The following is a 17,353-nucleotide window of genomic DNA, read 5'->3' as shown; positions in this document are numbered from 1 at the left end:
TTTTATCTCATTCAGTTGTTGAAATTAAGCTTACAACACAGCCTCCACCCTTAGTTTTCAGCTAGGAAAACCTGCTATTTCTCATTAATACCTACACACGCTTTTGTTGACTCAGCACTAACTTTTACTCATTTTAATTATACTGCAACATTTGAGACTTAAATGAATAAAAGTGGGGACCCAAATACCGACTGAAAAGTTAACTTTCCTGTCCCATTAGTTTCTTTGTCCACTTTAACTATCATAAACCAACAGACCGAGGCAGGCGTTAGGAAACCTCTTTCAGTGAGACAGTAAAAACAAGAAAAGGTGAAAAGAACAAATACCCACTCCTGCAACTTAAGCCTGTGAAATACGATACACGGCGATAAAGCACAGACAGAAGCAAGCAATTTTCCACTTACTACCATTAAGAAGTGCCTTTTAGACATCGGGTTCAACGCAGCTGCCGAATACAATGGCATGGCGAATCTTGATGGTGAATCCTCCTTTCTTCAACCTCAAAACCAAAAAGGACTTTCATGTCTTGCGGAGCAGAGTTCCGATCGTTCCGGGTGCACGAGCCATTGCCCGTTGGAGACCGTCAGAGAGTTCTTCAGCAGCTTGTACATACTCAAAGGATGAAAAACCATAACCCAGCAGGACTTTTGTCATTGTTTACAGTCAGTAAAGAATCGGGAATTTTTTAAGGCTAAGTAAGTGCTTCAGCTTAAAATTTGAACCATCAGATACAGGACTAGCTGACCAAGTAAAACGGAGCGTTATAGGACACCTGAAGTCTTCAAAATATCCTCTTCAAGGCTGTTCAGGAGTACCATCCTTGTTTAGTACTTGGTTGTTTCCGAGAATTGCGCATTCTTGTAATTAAGAGCACAGAGATGTCCAAACGCTTTAAATCTATGAAACTCTTCAGAACTATGAAAAAAACCTTTTATTTTATACATGCAGTTTCACCACCTGCTACCCAAATACCAATTATACTTGCACTTTGCTCAACACATAATTGTGAAAACTACAATTCTACATACGAATACTTGCTCTGAGAAGTCATAAATCAACAGAAACACAGGTTTAAAAATTTTCAACTTTGAAATTTATTTAGAACTCAGGGGGTTAAGCGTGATAGGTTTCCAATTGTCTGGTAATAGCATACCCATGTCACTGTCACGGAAATTGCACTAGTTCCCTCTGCCCCCCTCCCCCTTAGAAATCTGCAGGTTTTCTTAACAGACGGTGGTTTTGCAAATAGTGTGCTCTAGGACACTACTGCATTTCCTGAGTGTTCAAAGCTACTGTATGATACATTAAGCTGAAGGAAAAAAACAACAAAATTATTATTCAGAACTAAACCAACTATTTGACCTTACTGCTGAAGTACGGAATCATAAAATGCAATGTACTTTAACAGGAGACTGTTTTGGAATGCTTAAAAAAAAGGGGGGGGGGGGGAACCACACCTTTTTAAAAAAATTACATCATTTTAACTTCAATTTTAAACTAAATAATTTTTAACTCCGAGTCATTAACCTCAAGACTATCAAATATGGCTAAAGGACTTGAGACTTGCTCACACTGAAGCATAGTTGGGACTAAAATATCCGCATCAGTATTCCTTGACCTTTTAGGGTATTCCTAGTAGCTCTAACAAACGCAGCATAATAGGGTATCTCCGGTTTATCTTTTTAGTGCTCTTGAAAATGAGTTACTAATAGCACTAAGGAGAGTGCTTAAACATAGGATTTCAGACAATCGCCTTGCAATGCACTTCAGCTTTATCATGCAAAACCAATCTAGTCATAAACATCCCCACAGTAAACACAATAAATTGTGCCAAAGTATGTGATGTGAATAAATGTCAACTAATCAACACACTGACAAATGTCAGCTTGTCTATCAAGCACTGTTCCAGCCCAGAGTAAATTTTCATTTGTCAGAGCTGAACTCCTCCATGGGCAGACTGCATAGTCTATGTAAGTTACCAGCTTTTGTCCAGAAGAAGCTCTTCAAAGTTGTATTTACACTGGCAAACAGGTTTAGAGGAGGGTTTTGGCCCTCTAAATTCACCATTATTTATTACATCAATAAAGAGGTCCCACCATTTGTCAGTGGGATTTTTCCATAAAATATCACAACCATTTCTTGATCCAAAGAAAGCTGAAGCAGCGGCAGCTGATGTAACTGCATTGTTCTTATATCATTTTTCATGATGCATTAGATTTATTCTCATTTACAAATGGTTTTGGCAGAAGGGTTCTTCAGGCTGTGGCTGAACAAAAAGCAACTTCTTGTCTCAAATTGATTTTTTTTTTTTTCTTTATGGAAACTTGTTTTGAACAAAGAACAGATAGTATAGGCAATTACCAGTAGGGACTACCAAGAGATCACGTGTTCCACTCTAGTAGTACGTCAGTGGCTTGCCAATCCTTTCCCCCTAAAATATTTGTAAAAACATTGGAAATACCTATGAAATTTATAAAACAGCTCCTTAAACATCTGCTTAATGCCCTTTCCTTCAAATATAAAAGACCTCCACATTTCAGGGTCGTCTTCTGTGGATGCAAGGGAGAGGTTGAAGAAGAGGTAAAAGATAGAATAACTGCTATCTTTTCAGTTGTTATATTACAAAATTTAAATGACTACTACTCTAAAGATTAAATACAGACTTTAGATAACCAGTCACAACAACAGAAATAAACCATAACTGAAACCATATAAAATCCGTATCAGGTCAAGTGACAGCACATTAAGAATAACTTTATGTGTTATACAGAAGAAAATACACGCAGATTGTAATAGTTATTTTTCCCCTTAAAAGCCACCATCAGTAGGATCACAGTCTTACTGTGCAGACAAGTGACTTGAATATTTTTAATTTCTAACAGGGAAATTTTAGGTTATAAAAGAAAATGTTATCAAGTACACCTTTACACGGGTATATACTATGATTTAAATTAAAAGCCTTAAGCATTCTCCTACATACTCCACTTTCAACCTAAACGGAGTATCAGTGTCAGTATACAAACCTTAGGGAGGGCACTTCTAATCTCGTTAGTATAACTATGCTAAAGGACAGCTATCTTACAAAGGAGATTAAGTTCAGATGTTTAGAAACTTTAACAATAAGAGAAAGTTAGAAACCCTAAACAGCTACTCCTATTTAACTATAATTACCTTTTAGAGAGCATTAGACTAAACTCCAGTATTCTCTATGGTCATTGTATTAAAAGAAAGTTCTACCACACCTAAAGGATAAGGCATAGCCATCTACTAATTGGCATATTTGTTTATTTGTCTCAGTTTGTGAAAAGGTCCTTATTTGTGTAAGCAGCAAAACAAACTTCAACTGAATGATTGCTATATGCAAAAGGACTGAAGGCAATTGCCTCTGCAGTGAACTTTACAGTTCTTAATAGCACACACGCAACATGCTATCTGAAAAAAAGTTACTAACTGAACTACATGTATTAAATACTGAAAAAAGGTTTACATTTTTTATTATAATTTATTTTATTTAACAATCTAGGAAGTTTGCAGCCATCAGAAGTTCCAGTGCAATTTCAGGTGCAATTGGGAATTCAGGAATCTCCGTAGAGCTGTTAGTATAGCGGACCTTGTAGGTGAAATACATGCATACTTTGGATAGGACATGGGATGGGATCTCTCTAAAATTCACCTCATTTGTTTCATTTTCTGCAAACTGTCCTGTAGGAAAATAAAAAAAACAAACAAAAAACACAAACACACCAAACCAAACATCAGAATCTCAATTCACTGCAAAATGAAATGCTTTACCATACTAATACAACACATTTCAAATAGACTTGCATAGTCTCTTATTCCTGGGTATCAGATTCTTCAGCGTAAAGCAGGATGTACCACATTCTCAACCCTCAAGAATATTAAGATCCCTTGCATCACAACACGTTTACTTTGGCTGCAGCCTATTAACAATATACTGAACAACTACACCAGAAATTTAGGTTTAATTCTGATGCTTACCTGAGAGGTGCTCTAAAACTGTGGTGTGCTCAGCTCTAAAGGTCACAGTAACAACATTAAAAAGTACTGATCCAGATTTCTAGCTGTCTTATCCAAGAAAAAAAATATGTTTTATAGATGTTCCACATCTGCATATGGACACTTATCAGTAGTCCCTTCTGTGATCCCACTAGCTTTGAACTTGTCAGTTTCGGGCAGATTTGACAGAGGTTTGAAACCTCAAAGGCGCATTAACTTGATAAGCTGTGAAAACAGGCAGGCAGGAGGGACAGGGAAACCTTAGTTGTACTGGAGGAAAGGTTACATACAGTACAAGTTTATCCCTATTCGATATTGAAGAATTTATTCAAAACTCAAATCTCAAAACACAAGTATATTTGAAATTAGCTTTCTATAGTGCCTACAAGCATGAAATTTGGATGATACAAAGTCATCCTGTGGTTGGGCTCACAGCCTTTCCATTGTCATCTTTGTCCCTCTTTTCCTCATCTCTCTGGGCTTTCAACTCATTAAGCTGAAAGACAATACAAAAAACACTAACATGCACTCCATATTTATGGGAGACTAGCAAAGTTTGGTTCCCACTACTTCTGTAAGAACCCACTTCTAACTACAAGGCAGAGCTATTTACTGATGTCTACACGCATTTGTGTAGAAATATCTGCATGCACTGAAGCCAATCCGGCTTGAACTCTAGTACAGGAACAGTAGGAGGCAACAGAAGACATCTTAGCATACTGGCAATGTCACAGTACTGAAATAGAGAACACTGACACATCAGTGAAATTATGACCTACTGAAGTAGACAGTAAGAGTACTGTTCCTTGTCAACTCATTTATCTTGCTAGTTTTTATATAAAATGTTCTTGAATGCTGACTACTTTACAAAGTCAGTTTCCTAGCAGGCTCCTTCACCTTTTATTTCTTCACATTGTTTGTGGAACAAATTCAGAGCAGGTCTTGTAAGGACCTACTCTTCCTCTTACATGTCTGGGAGGCTGACATGGAGTGGATCAGACACAACGGACCTGCTACATATTTTCAAATGCAACTATTAGAATGACATTTTGCAGAACGTTAAGCTGAGAATTTTAATTGCTCTGTTTGTCCAACTGTTACTAAGTAGTTTAAAAATATATTAAGCAAATAGATCTCCCCAGTAATCCCCCTCGCTAGAATCTAAAAGAGAATATAAGAACGACCACATTCAGGTTGGAGCTCCACGTAGCCTACTGCCCACCACTCAAGCGGCCAAAGGTAAATGTACGGGGTGAGGGTGCAGAAGAGGGAAAGCACATGTATTAACTTTTCCCTGTTCTCTCCTTCACCCTTTTGGTCTTCATGAATTAGTTCAGACACTTCTGAAACCAGAGGTAGTCTCACATATTCAGTAACACATGAGGTCCTTCCCTTCTGTAAGTTTACCTACTCTCCTCTCCAACTTACACTAACTTTCGCCATTAAGCTCAGGAACTCCTTGCCATAGGATCTTGCGAACATGTTGTGGCCTAAACCCCAGCAGGCAGCTAAGCACCCACCACGTGCTCACTTCCCCCACAATGGGACAAGGGAAGGGGAAAGGAAGAGTAAAAGCAAGAAAATTCGTGAGTTGAGATAAAAAATTGTTTAGTAAGTGAAAGACAAGTGGAAGAAGAGAAAGAAAACAAAACAACTGATGCAAAAGTAATCACTCAGCACCTCCCATGCGTAGCCTGCTGCCCAGCTAGTTCACAAGCAAAAGATGGCTAACCTCCCTAACCCCGTCCTCTCCCTTTTTACTTCCGAGTATGAGGCTCCATGGCATGCAGTATCTCTTTGGTTAGTTTGGGTCATCTGCCTAGTTGTGTTCCTTCCCAACCTCTGGCACCCCACGCTGTCTGTTCACTGCGTGGGGGGAAGAGTGAGAAACAGAGAAGGCCTGGACACTGTGCAAACACTGTTCAGCAACAGCTAAAACATTGGTGTGCAGTCAGCATTGGTTTGGTCACAAATCTAGAGCACAGAACCATATGTTTCTTGTGCTGTGAAGAAAATTAACTCCATACCAGCCAGACCCAGTACAGAATACTAAAAGTTCCACCATGGAGGTGGCAACAAAGAACTACAGACTCTTGTTTGTTTTGAACTTGACACGTTTCATGTCATACCCTCTAGTTCTCATACCATGGGAAACCAGTAGTAATGACACTGTAGGAACACTAACTGTCCGAAAGCAGAGAGAGTCCAACTGTATGCCTGGGCGTACAATACCCCACAGAGCTGGATTGTTCCACTGGAAACAGGAACTAGGCAAGATCTGGAAAAGTTACCATTTATTCCAACTTTCACTCACTGCATAATAGAAATTCAAACTGTCGAAAAGCGAAAACAAAGGACATGAAGTATTAAATCTTTTGTACCTACCTGGCCCACTCAACATAGCTTTTATTGTTCCTGATGTTAATGCATGCTCTCTTTTTACAATGAACTCATGGCCATCAGAGGATATTAACTTCACATACATAGCGTCTGGGCCCTCGCACCCACCATATGTTTTCTCTTCTCCATCTATAACGGAAAACAGATTAACAGTTTCAGAACACTATGACTGATTCACATCAGTAAGGATGCAAGCTGCAGTCTTTTCTATGACTGTGTTTGCAGACAGAAGAACCCAATACAACCAGAAATAAGACAGAAGCATTTTGCATATTTGAAGACAATTTCTCTGAAGTGCTCAGCAATCTCTTTAAAGTAAGAATTTTTGTGTTAACATCTCTCTTCTCTCATTTCTCCATCACCAAATTCTGGCATGATTACTGAAATCTGCGTAGGGAAGAAATTTTCCTTTAGACATTCTCAAGTGAGTTGAATATGCTACTGCTTCCCTCCATAAGGCTATTACCATGTTTATCAAACTAGTACTTACAAAAAGTTACCAAACTACATATCTAATATTTAAAAATACAGACTGTATGGAAAAAAAGTGCTTTTTGAACCACAGGTAAGAATAAAAGCAGCCAGTATTCCTGCACTGAAGAAATGACATGAAATAAGATTCATCCTCCCCCACTGCTCAGCCAGACCCAGAACCACAGAGTGTTAGTGCACACCCATTTTGTGACCCTTGGTGGAAAACAGGGAAACCGCAAAAGCACTAAACTCAAGGAAATCTGGAAATTCTCCCCAGTTTTGGGGAACAGCAGTTTTGACTGTGCTTCTTCTGTTTCCCTTCTCTTTTCTGTCTCACTATATACCCGCTCTCTACTTTGTTTCTCTAGAAGGCCTTATGCCCCTTCCCTTTTTGTTCGTTCATTTATTCTCTCCTAACATTGCTATCTTGAAAAGTTGAAAGAAACCCTATTACTGTTGCCACCGCTGCACTTGTTCACTCTGTCAGTCTTAACAGTGTCCCCATCTTGCACCTGTCTTTTCTATTGCAGCAGCACCCTCTCTGGGGTAGGAACCACTGACCTTCTTTGTACCTGTACAGTGCTTAGCATGATAGGACACCATCGCACTAAGGAGACTGTCTCTGTAGTTGATCTTTATATGTTCCTGTAAACTCTTAAGTAATAAAGACTGCAGTAATTTTAAAATATTTTTGAAAAAAATAAGCGTAAAAAAATCTGACCCCACTAAATATACAATTCAAACAAAATTCAAACTGGAAAGTTAATGCCTTCTTTCAAATACTGTATTTTCTAAGGGACTAATATAGCAAATATTGCTAGAATTCCATTAAAAAATACTTGAATTTGACACTGCACAAAAAATTTGATTTTAAGAACAGTATTAATGTTGTCAGAAAGTTAAAAATGTAAGTCCTAGAAGTTTTTCCAGCTTGGAAAAGTATAACAGAAGAGATCTGTACATTTCTAGAAAAGTAACATACTGCCAGTATTTTGTGATTGTATGCAGAAGTACAGAAGATAAAACAGATATATACTACAAATTTGACATTTGTTTGTTAGTGTTGTGTATGTTTCTGACAAAACAAAGAATAGAAATTATACTAATTAGATCAGAATGAGTACCTGGCATTACAGCAAATAACATTCCCCTAATCCATTAGGTTGCTTTGTGAATTTGAAGTTAAAATTGAATTACCATGTAGTTATTGCCAATTTTAATAACGTATTGCCAGTGCCAAGCATGCTAAAATACATTCAGAAAAAGTGTAGCTAAAACCAGAATCTGTCCAATCATGTTTCATTCACCAGTCATGCTGCAGAGGCAGATACAACAGTTTCCGACATTTAGTCAGATCATATGCAGACACAATGTAATTTATCAGAAATCAGTCTTTATTATGATCTCTTAGCCAGAATTCAACAGGCTGATCTTAGTTAACAAACAAACAAACAAAAATTTTTAAAGGTACATAATGAAATTTTCTTGTCCACTGTCTAAAAGTTTAGTGCTATTAAAGCCTGAAGGCACCCTGTTTATTTAGCATGTATGTTTCCAGCACTGTGCATACTAAGCAAGAGAAATTTGTTGTTAGACAGATGCACTCTGGACAAGTCTTTTGGCAAATGAACAGTCGTTTGAGAAAATCCTCCTAAAAACACTTGTAGGAAGTTCCATTAACTTTTGAGGCTACAAGAAAAACAGTGACAAGATCAACATTTAGTCTCACAATTCACCTCCTCTACCATTGTGAAGAGAGAAAAGGCTTCACATTACAGGAATCAAAAAAAGACCTTCCAAGATTAACTTACCCATTCTCTTCTTATAAAAAAAAATTGTTTCTTTTCAACAGCAGCTTTTGCAATAGGAGCGTCTGAAAAGACACAAGTGGCAGTATTTTCAGTCAGTAGCACAATTTCTTAAGTCAGCTTTAGTTATTAGCCTTTATGTGATCATAAACACTCTTCAAAAGACTACCATGAGTCACAGTACACAATGTTGATAAGCATTATGTTTTGAAAACATTATGTTTTGAAACTTATCTTTGCTGTCCAGACATTGCTACCACATTCAAGTACCTCTAAGTTTTAGCTTACTTTGTAAAGAAGTTGTTCCCCTAAGGTTTTTAAAGACTCCTGACTACAAAGCCAGAGTTATTTCAAGAGCCTTACGACTTTTATCGCTACAGACACCATCCGTGCAATGGTATTTGGGAGGTAAAGAAAGCAAGTTTTGCCACACTGCAAAAGACTCTTAAGAGACTGAACGGCTTGTCTACAGAAGGAAAAAAAAAAATTCAGAGAACAGTTCACTATGCTGTGAATAGAAGGAGTGGTTGTCCCGCCATTCAGAAGGACCTTGACAAGGTGGAGAATGGGGCTAACCGGAAACCTATGAAGTTCATCAAAGGGAAGTACAAACCCCTGCACCTTGGGAAGAATTACCCCAGGCACCAGTACTGGCTGGAGGCTGCCCAGCTGGAAAGCAGCTTTGCTGAAAGAGACCCGGTGTTACTGGTGGACACCAAGCTGAACATGAGCCAGCAAGGTGCTCTGGCAGTAAAGGCATCCTGCTGGCACCCTAGGCTGTATGAGGAGGAGTGTTGCCAGCAGGCTGGGGCAGGTGATCCTGCCCCTCCACTCACCACTAGCAGGACACATCTGGAGTGCTGGGTCCAGCTCTGGGCTCCCCAGTCCATGCCAGACTGAACTGAGTCCTGCAAAGGGCCACAAAGATGACTGAGGGATTGGAGCACCTGTCATATGAGGAGAAGCTGAGAGAACTGGGGCTGTTTAGGCTGAAGAAGAGAAGGCTCAGGGATCAGTCTAATCAGCATGCACTAAATACCTGGCTTCCAACCTGTCTCTCCCAGAAGATTGACAGTTCCTGATAGAGCCACCAATGTCACCAAGATAACCTACTTCAGACATTTAACGTAGGTATTCACATGGTAAGTTAACCAGGAGCTTTCATAGCATATAAATTGACATCCAACTTCATAGAATCATAGAATCATAGAAAGTTTTGGGTTGGAAGGGACCCCTAGAGGTCATCTAGTCCAACCCCCCCACAGCGAGCATGCTTGCTGCACATGTATTTCACCATCTAAATAAATCCAAAGAGTTAGAGAAATGGAAGCACTTATTTGCAAAACAAATGCGGTATGTTCAGATACAACATACATTTCTTCACACTGAAGAGCATCTCTGCTGTGGAAAAGGAAACTTTGGAAGCGAAATTCCACCCACCTACCTCCTGCCCTAGCATTCCTTTCATGCCAACAGCTACTCTCCAAACATTAACCCAATACAAATCAATGAACCACTGTTGTGTGCCCTCAGGTTCAGGAAAAAGCACCAGTCACTCTGGGTGGTTTCCCAACCGATACCCAGGGTCGGGGGGCAGCAAAGAGACCGTTCATGATTCTGACAATCTGTGTTGTTGCTTCAAAAAGCAACAAGCAACAGCAGAGACACAAACTGCGATTATTCATCAGAGCAAGACCCCAGAGCGGGAGGTGTGAAAAAAAAAAAAAAAATAAGAGACCATTCCCGCCATCCCCTCCTTCCTATGTTTCTGGTAAAAGCCTAGCAAAAAACATAAGCAAGTTGAAGAGGGAGCTGCAAGATTTGGAGGAAGATTTACAGAGATCTCTGCATCTCTTCAGAGGATGCAGCTCTTTGCTACTGCCGATAGCTTTACTTCTCAATAGCACTTTTGTACTGACTTGTTCCATCACCCTTTTTTCATAACTACAAATACGAAATAATCTGAATGGTTCCTCAGGAAGGCACTTCGTTACATACTCCTCATCAAACTACATATACATAACCAACAGTTTTTAGTTGTCTGTGGAGAACTGAGCAAAACGCATCCTCCACTTACATTGCTGTTGTCTTTGAAAACTATCCTGACCTTACAGAAGTATCTTACAAAACATTTTCCTTCCCCACTGGTATAAGGAACATTTTCACCTGTACTCTTGCCAGTCATAAGTTCCTGAGCATAAGGCACATTCAAGAATGCCCTTTAAGAGTTCATTTGTGTACGCTGTCACAGAGATACCTTAATAACAAGTGTTAAATGTCTTCATCATTTTTAGTAATTCCAGGAACTCATACAAAAAAAAAAAAAAAACTATATTCAGGTGCTGGAACAGTTGTGGCACAAAACTGATGGGATGTTTCACCCTACTTAACAGTTTTTGTAAACGTAAATCAAGCATCTTACTGGAGAGTATCTGTTGCACAGGAACTGAAGGAACACCTTACATTATTACTTCTACTTCGCAGTAGAGGATCATTTGTGCTGCCTCTTTCTCTAGCCACAGAATCCTTCCCTACACTCCAAAAGAGCAGTGAAACCACTTATAATCTATAAATAATACTAATTTAAAAAAAAACACAGAAGTTATACCATTTTGTGGAGCTACTGGTGATGATAAAATATGCCATAGTTTCCAATACAAATAATGACACTAAATACAGGAATAAAAACAGGTTAGGTAGTGGGAATGCAAATATATCAACACCTTCCAAGGTAAAAGTTTAACTTGAGGAGGCCAATACATTGAAGCTGAGGAACCGAAAAAATGTCTACACCAAAACACTAGGAATGCTCCAAAAAAAAAATCATGATGAGGATTTTAATAAAATAAAATGAAATGTGCTATCATATGATTAGAGAGGGGAAAATAAATACAGCAGTTAACACTTCAAGAAGAAAAAAAAATACGAGGCTCAGTGTTCTGAATTCAATCGTATTAAAAAGGAAAACAGGACAAAAATGCAGTAAACGTTAGCAGATTCAGGACATGCTGGACTAATACAATATCTAAAAAAATTAGTCATTTCCTTGAAAAAAGGAAACTTAAACAATTTGCAATCTGGATTCAGTAAATCATCTGAGGTTAACTAAATGTGATGAAAGGGCAATCTTAAAATGAGAAAGAAACTTTCTACAAGAATACAGTATGATGTTGCAAACATGGAACAACTGGACTGGAAAAGACCTACTAGTTCCTCCAAAAATGATATTGAACTTTTTTTTTTTTTTTAACAATGTTGGCAGAAAAGAGGAGGTTGGTTTAGATGAGACAGAAGTGGAAAGCACTGCAACAAAAGGGAAAGAGGGTATCACACACACAAGTGACAGGTCTTGAAAAATGGCATATTTGAAGCCACATGAAATGAAATCATATGAAGTGCAAGGTACTGCACATAGGGACCAATACAAGCTTCTTTCATGTAGTCAGGGCTCGTTATTTGGCAGTATAGCCACTGTGTGGTCAGCTATAAACCGATTCGGCTCTGCAGGTAAAAAAAAAAAGGGGAGTGGGGCAAAAAGAGCAAAGGCACATCAAGATTTTTTTTTCAACAGCAATAGGGAAATATGAACATTGTTGCACATGAGCAACAACTTGTCTGGAATACCACACACAACCCTGAATTCCTGTTTTCAAGAAAAAGTTGTTCTAATTACAAGAACTACAGAAAGGAGCTACTAATATGACTGAAGAGTCTGTTGTTTAAAAGAAAAATCAGTCTTGCTTACTCAGCTTAGCAAAATAAAACTGGAACAAAGATAAATATAACGATTCATTAAGAGGATAAACATCAAAGAGGGAGAAGCATGCCAACATTATTCCTCAGTTTAAGTCCAGCAAATTAACATAAACTAAAAAAAGAATAAAATTTATACTACTATTCCAGAATCCAAGTTTGGTTCCAAATATAGACCAAAACTAATATTCTATTGCCAAAGGGAAAAGATGCAGAAAGCCTACCTGCTGTTACGAAAAAGACATCATACATTCTATTACACGATGCATTCGACATGTAAGCAAGTGATACAGTTTGTTTTCACTCAGTTTCTATTCTAACAACATGTCATTTCCCATAAAAGAAAAAAAAAAAGATAATCATGAATACTATTAGGAGTATGGATTTACTCCTGACAAAATAATGACAGCAGAGAGCACAGAAAAATCAGAGTCAATGCAACAAAAGAGTAGAGAAGGAAAGAAAAATAAGAAACCTGGGAAATCTGAAAAAAACTAAAAAAGCACTAACAACCCATTAGCCTCTATTGGTTCCTCTTCTGGATCAAGAAGTATTCAGTGTGTCATGACACTTTATGAAGATTAGACACTGCAGTTCAAAACTATTATTTTGTGAAAAGCATCTTCTTCCCAACAACTACACTCAAGTTACCTGAGACACTGTTAACATGGTCTTGTGCAAGCCACAGCCTATTTTTTCAGTCAACTATCTTACTGGTTCTTAAGTTTACAGAAAAATAAATGGGCACAGCAGAAGAAATATACTGAAAAATTGGCACAGAAAACATGCAATATTTAATTTATTTTTGATAGAAATCTTGATTTGTTATTTAACGTCCCCCAAAACCAGAAAAAAAAAAAATGCGCATAGAAAAGAAATTAGTTAGATGAAGGATATAAAACTCTCTGCCACACACAAGTTATCACTTGTGTGTAGAGTAAAAGGAATGTGGAGGGAAATTTTCTGTACAAAAATATTTTTTTTAAATGACAACTGCATGCCCTTAAGTATTAAATAATAGGTTAGAAACAGGAAAGTCAAGTGACCTGCTTTGTTCTCTTACCAGAAATTCTTTTCTGACAGAGTATTTTCCAATGCACTATTTATTGCAAAACATGTCAGTATATTTTCCTTCTGTATAATGAAAATAATATAAATTACAACATTTGCCAAGACAACATGAAGAAAGAGACTCTGTGAGATTTCTGAAGATGCCTGGTAACTATCTATACTTTTAATTACTTTTCCACTTTTTATAGGTGCCCCTGTCTGACATCACCAAGACTACACCAATGCAGCAGTAGCGAAGTGAACAATCCAAGCTTTCTGAACGCTCAAACATTTCCCTTTTTTATTATATATTTCTGACCTGGCTATTTCAGACTCGTGAAAAAAAACGCTAATTTTTGTTGAAGTACATTCAAGATTCCATTTCCCCTTCAAGAAGCTTATGTGGCATTACCAGTTAGGTAGCTCAGCTCCCTGCCTTTAGTCTCAAAAAAAGCACATGTATTCGGTATTATTGTTCTCCTGCCTTGCCTCCTTTAAAAAAAAAGAAGAAAAACAGATAAGCAAAACCTGCATTCATTAAGACAAATATTACATAAAAAATTTTAATCAATGAGGGAGAATACAACACAACTAAAACCAGCGAATTTGGTACAGAGACTTTCCAACCAGTCTAAAAAGGAAGCTCTTGCTGCAGAAAACACAAAATTCTTGTTAGGTATTAGAGAACTGAAAATTTTCATAAGTTGCTAGCATATTCACACCTATGAGGTAGAATACAGCAAAGTATCATAAAACACGGTAACTAACCTACACAAGGCAAGTGTTCTTGTTAGCTTACTTAACTTATTCTCCTCCTTACAACTCTTAAGAAGAAATACTATGGTATAGTGAGTCTTCTCTTGAGCATCAAATGCAAGAAAAAAAACGAGGCATGTCCATGACCCACCCAGCTCACTCCAAAGCTGCGTGCTCCTTTCCCAAGCTTCCCAGAATTTCTATAATACCATTTCCTCATGTATCTTCTATGTCGATGAGACCGGAATAGACTTGAGGGACACATGCTAATTTAACTGAACACATGCAACCACTGTATGCATTCCAGAACCCTACTTTATTCTGGTTAGCACAAGAAAATTACATCTATGCAAACATTTCAAGGACTCGGATTCTTTGATCCCACAGAAAACTCTTTAAAAACTCAAATTCTGATCTAAGGAAACTCAAATGGCTTCCAACTGATCAGCAGCACAATGCACACACGGCTTTTGTATGCGTTGGCTAGTGACAATTCTGTATTCTACGCTATCAACTTTTGGAAAATGCGGGGCAAATAACACAAATGCCTTCACAATTCCTAGGTTAGTTTAGAAGCCAATCGTGACACTCTCTGGAAGTCATTTGTATATTAGTATGAGTTCATCAGTAAACAAAGGCTGTTGTGTGCTACATCAGTAGCCTCCTACTGTTTAATCCTAAACTCTAGGCCTGTTCTTAATCCTATATACTAACTTGTTTAAAAATACCACTCTTTAATTATTTTTTGATACATACTGAACAATGAATACTAAATTGATGTAAATAAGGATTGAAGCATATTTAGAAAAAAGACTAAGGAAAACTGGTATGGTGTGATTTCCAGATCAGCCGAATCACGATTCCATACTCATGGGCACTAAAATTCAAATATTCAGCGACAAACTGAAGTGTGACAGGAAGGTGCACTGCAGGTGAATGCTAGTTAAGATAAACAGGAGATGAGGTAGGATACCATGCGTGGAGTATCAAAGACCTCACACAAGATGTTCTTTTTCTGTCTACGCAAACTTTCCTTTTCAGTAATTTCCAAGACATTAAAAAAAAAAAAAAGTGTGTTATTGTTGTCTTCCTAACATACAGTAAAAGCCCTGTACTATACATCTCTTGCCCTTAGGGGAAAAAAAGCTGCTAGCATATTCCAAAATTATATAGGGCATGGATTTCTGCCCTCTCTGTATAAGCATTCATCAAAAACTACTATTACGCAAACTAACCCATAATGAAGATAGTTAAATTCTGAACTTTTGTAGGTGCAAGACAACTTGTAAAAATACATCAAAATTACTTTACTTTAATCTGACAGCACCCATACTTTTATGACAAAACTTTAGGGTTTCTTGTAATATACACTGAAAACTGCAAAAACATGGTAAAACATCTGAAGCTAAATATACTTTTGAAAAGTATTTATTGGTCCACACACAAAGCGTAAGGGACAGAAGCCTGAACACAAAGGTATCAGAAAAAGAAATACAAGGTTGAGAGACAGAAGAAGGTACCTCAGAGAATCAGCTGGATCTCCTCCCCGTACCAATATTAAGTCTTCATGAAGATTTAAGACAACACGAAACTAGCTAAATCTGTTCATCATCCATTCTAGTATATTAAAAAAAAAAAAAAATCACAAAGGACTTCTCTCTCATACAACAAGAAAAAAAATTAAATGCTGCAAGTTGCTACAGATTATCTTAAAGCTCTCAATGTTAACGGGAAACATTAGCAAAAATTTTATTGACGTAACTCAAGCACATGGAAAGGCTGATCTCAAGACGTAAGGTGGGCGCTACATGTGCGAAGATGGTAGTCAATGTATCACAGAAAACTTAACACTTATTCCTTTTCTAAGTAACCCTTTAGCTAATAAACATTATTTCTCCCCTAACAATATTTTTATTTGTCCTTAGTATAGCACGTATGGGATTATTAAGATATAAGGGCACACAGTGCTTCTCAGCCCAAAGGTCTCTTGCTTGTCTATGTTTTTCTGGCTTTCTTCAGAAAAGAATTTTTGCAAGTGATCTTCAGCAAACCAAGTAAACATCCCACAACTATCTACATCTCCCTACAGTGCCAGGCTTAACTCACAATCTACAGCATTAAACATCTTTAATAAAGTTCCTGCATACGGTATTACACATTGTAAGATTAATCTGGCCCTCAAAGTTAACTGCTTAACACCCCCTTTCCTGTTCACACACGTATCTGAAGTCATCAATAACTTACCAATGCTCAGGCCCCCTTCTATTAAAGCAGAATCTCCCTCTGAGGAACACATGGCACTCAAAAGCTTACTTTCCTTACTACATGTACGCGTGTCACCCTTTTCCGCCAACCCTGCTTTGCTTAAGTTCGTCGACCGTGACAGCTACCGCACTTCAACCAGCACTTCTCACCTTGGTTTAACAACCCCTGGGGGCGCATCCTAAATTCTTTCGGCCTTAGTTTTTCCCCTCTCTCTAGGGCCTGTCGTGGGAAGAGGGTGGACGTCGTTTGTGGCGGAAAAAGTTTAAGAGCGATATTTAATTAAAAAGCCGTTTCGGAAAGCCCCTTTCCCGGCGGCGCCTGGATGTCACGGAGGCCGCTTCGCTCCCGCACGCCCAGGAACGAAACGCGCCCCTCGCCACCGTCCCGGCGGGGTGCCCGACCCGGCACCGCGGCCCTCCGCACGCTCCCGGACGGCTCCCCGCGCTCCCCCGCCCCGCCAAGACCCTCCGCTCCGCGGCCCGGCTCCCCTCCAGCCCTCCCCACCCCGCGCCTGTGGTAGCGGGGCGAGCGCAGCGCGGAGGCCGAGGCCCGCTCCCCTCGAACGGGCAGGCCCCGGGGGCTCCCCGTTCCACATTCCCGCCCGCCTCACCCCCTCCCGGGCGGCGGCGGAGCCCTCCCGCCCCAGCGGAGCCAGCCCCCGCCGCCACTCACCCGTCAGCGCCGCTCCCTCCGCCCCGCTCCCAGGGCCCCCGCCGCGTCGGGCCAGCTGCCTCCCGAGCACTTCCGCCGGGGTCAGAGGGCGCTTCCGTCCCGGGGCGAGCGCCCCCTCCCTTTCCCCGCGCCCTACCCTTGGAAGGCGCGCAGCGCCC

General features: G+C 39.3%; 1 protein-coding gene across 3 annotated transcripts; it reads right to left on the bottom strand.

Moving 5' to 3' along the window:
- Nucleotides 1-1,070: 1,070 nt before the first annotated feature.
- ELOC (elongin C) lies at nucleotides 1,071-17,303 on the bottom strand. 3 transcript variants are annotated; one of them, XM_075416000.1, is made up of 5 exons: nucleotides 17,196-17,284; nucleotides 16,673-16,742; nucleotides 8,703-8,764; nucleotides 6,403-6,546; nucleotides 1,071-3,702 (listed from the first exon to the last, which is right to left on the bottom strand). In XM_075416000.1, exons 3-5 carry the CDS (start codon nucleotides 8,704-8,706, stop codon nucleotides 3,512-3,514), a joined length of 339 nt encoding a protein of 112 aa, XP_075272115.1. In that variant the 5' UTR covers nucleotides 8,707-8,764; nucleotides 16,673-16,742; nucleotides 17,196-17,284; the 3' UTR covers nucleotides 1,071-3,511. The 3 variants fall into 3 exon arrangements, with proteins under 3 accessions (XP_075272115.1, XP_075272114.1, XP_075272116.1); XM_075415999.1 differs by lacking the exon at nucleotides 16,673-16,742 and having other exon boundaries at nucleotides 17,196-17,303; XM_075416001.1 differs by lacking the exons at nucleotides 16,673-16,742; nucleotides 17,196-17,284 and adding an exon at nucleotides 13,915-13,956.
- Between the last annotated feature and the right edge of the window lie 50 nt (nucleotides 17,304-17,353).

This window comes from Opisthocomus hoazin, chromosome 3, assembly GCF_030867145.1.
Source record: "Opisthocomus hoazin isolate bOpiHoa1 chromosome 3, bOpiHoa1.hap1, whole genome shotgun sequence".
NCBI classification, from domain to species: Eukaryota; Metazoa; Chordata; class Aves; order Opisthocomiformes; family Opisthocomidae; genus Opisthocomus; species Opisthocomus hoazin.
Note: the sequence above shows the minus strand (reverse complement) of the source record. Positions and strands in the feature narration are given on the sequence as shown.

Bases quoted from the DNA above. Each gene is read 5' to 3' on its own strand.
- ELOC (XM_075415999.1), bottom strand. The intron at 3,703-6,402 runs GTAGGTACAAAA...ATTTTCCTACAG, and splicing joins AGCTATGTTGAGTGGGCCAG to GACAGTTTGCAGAAAATGAA.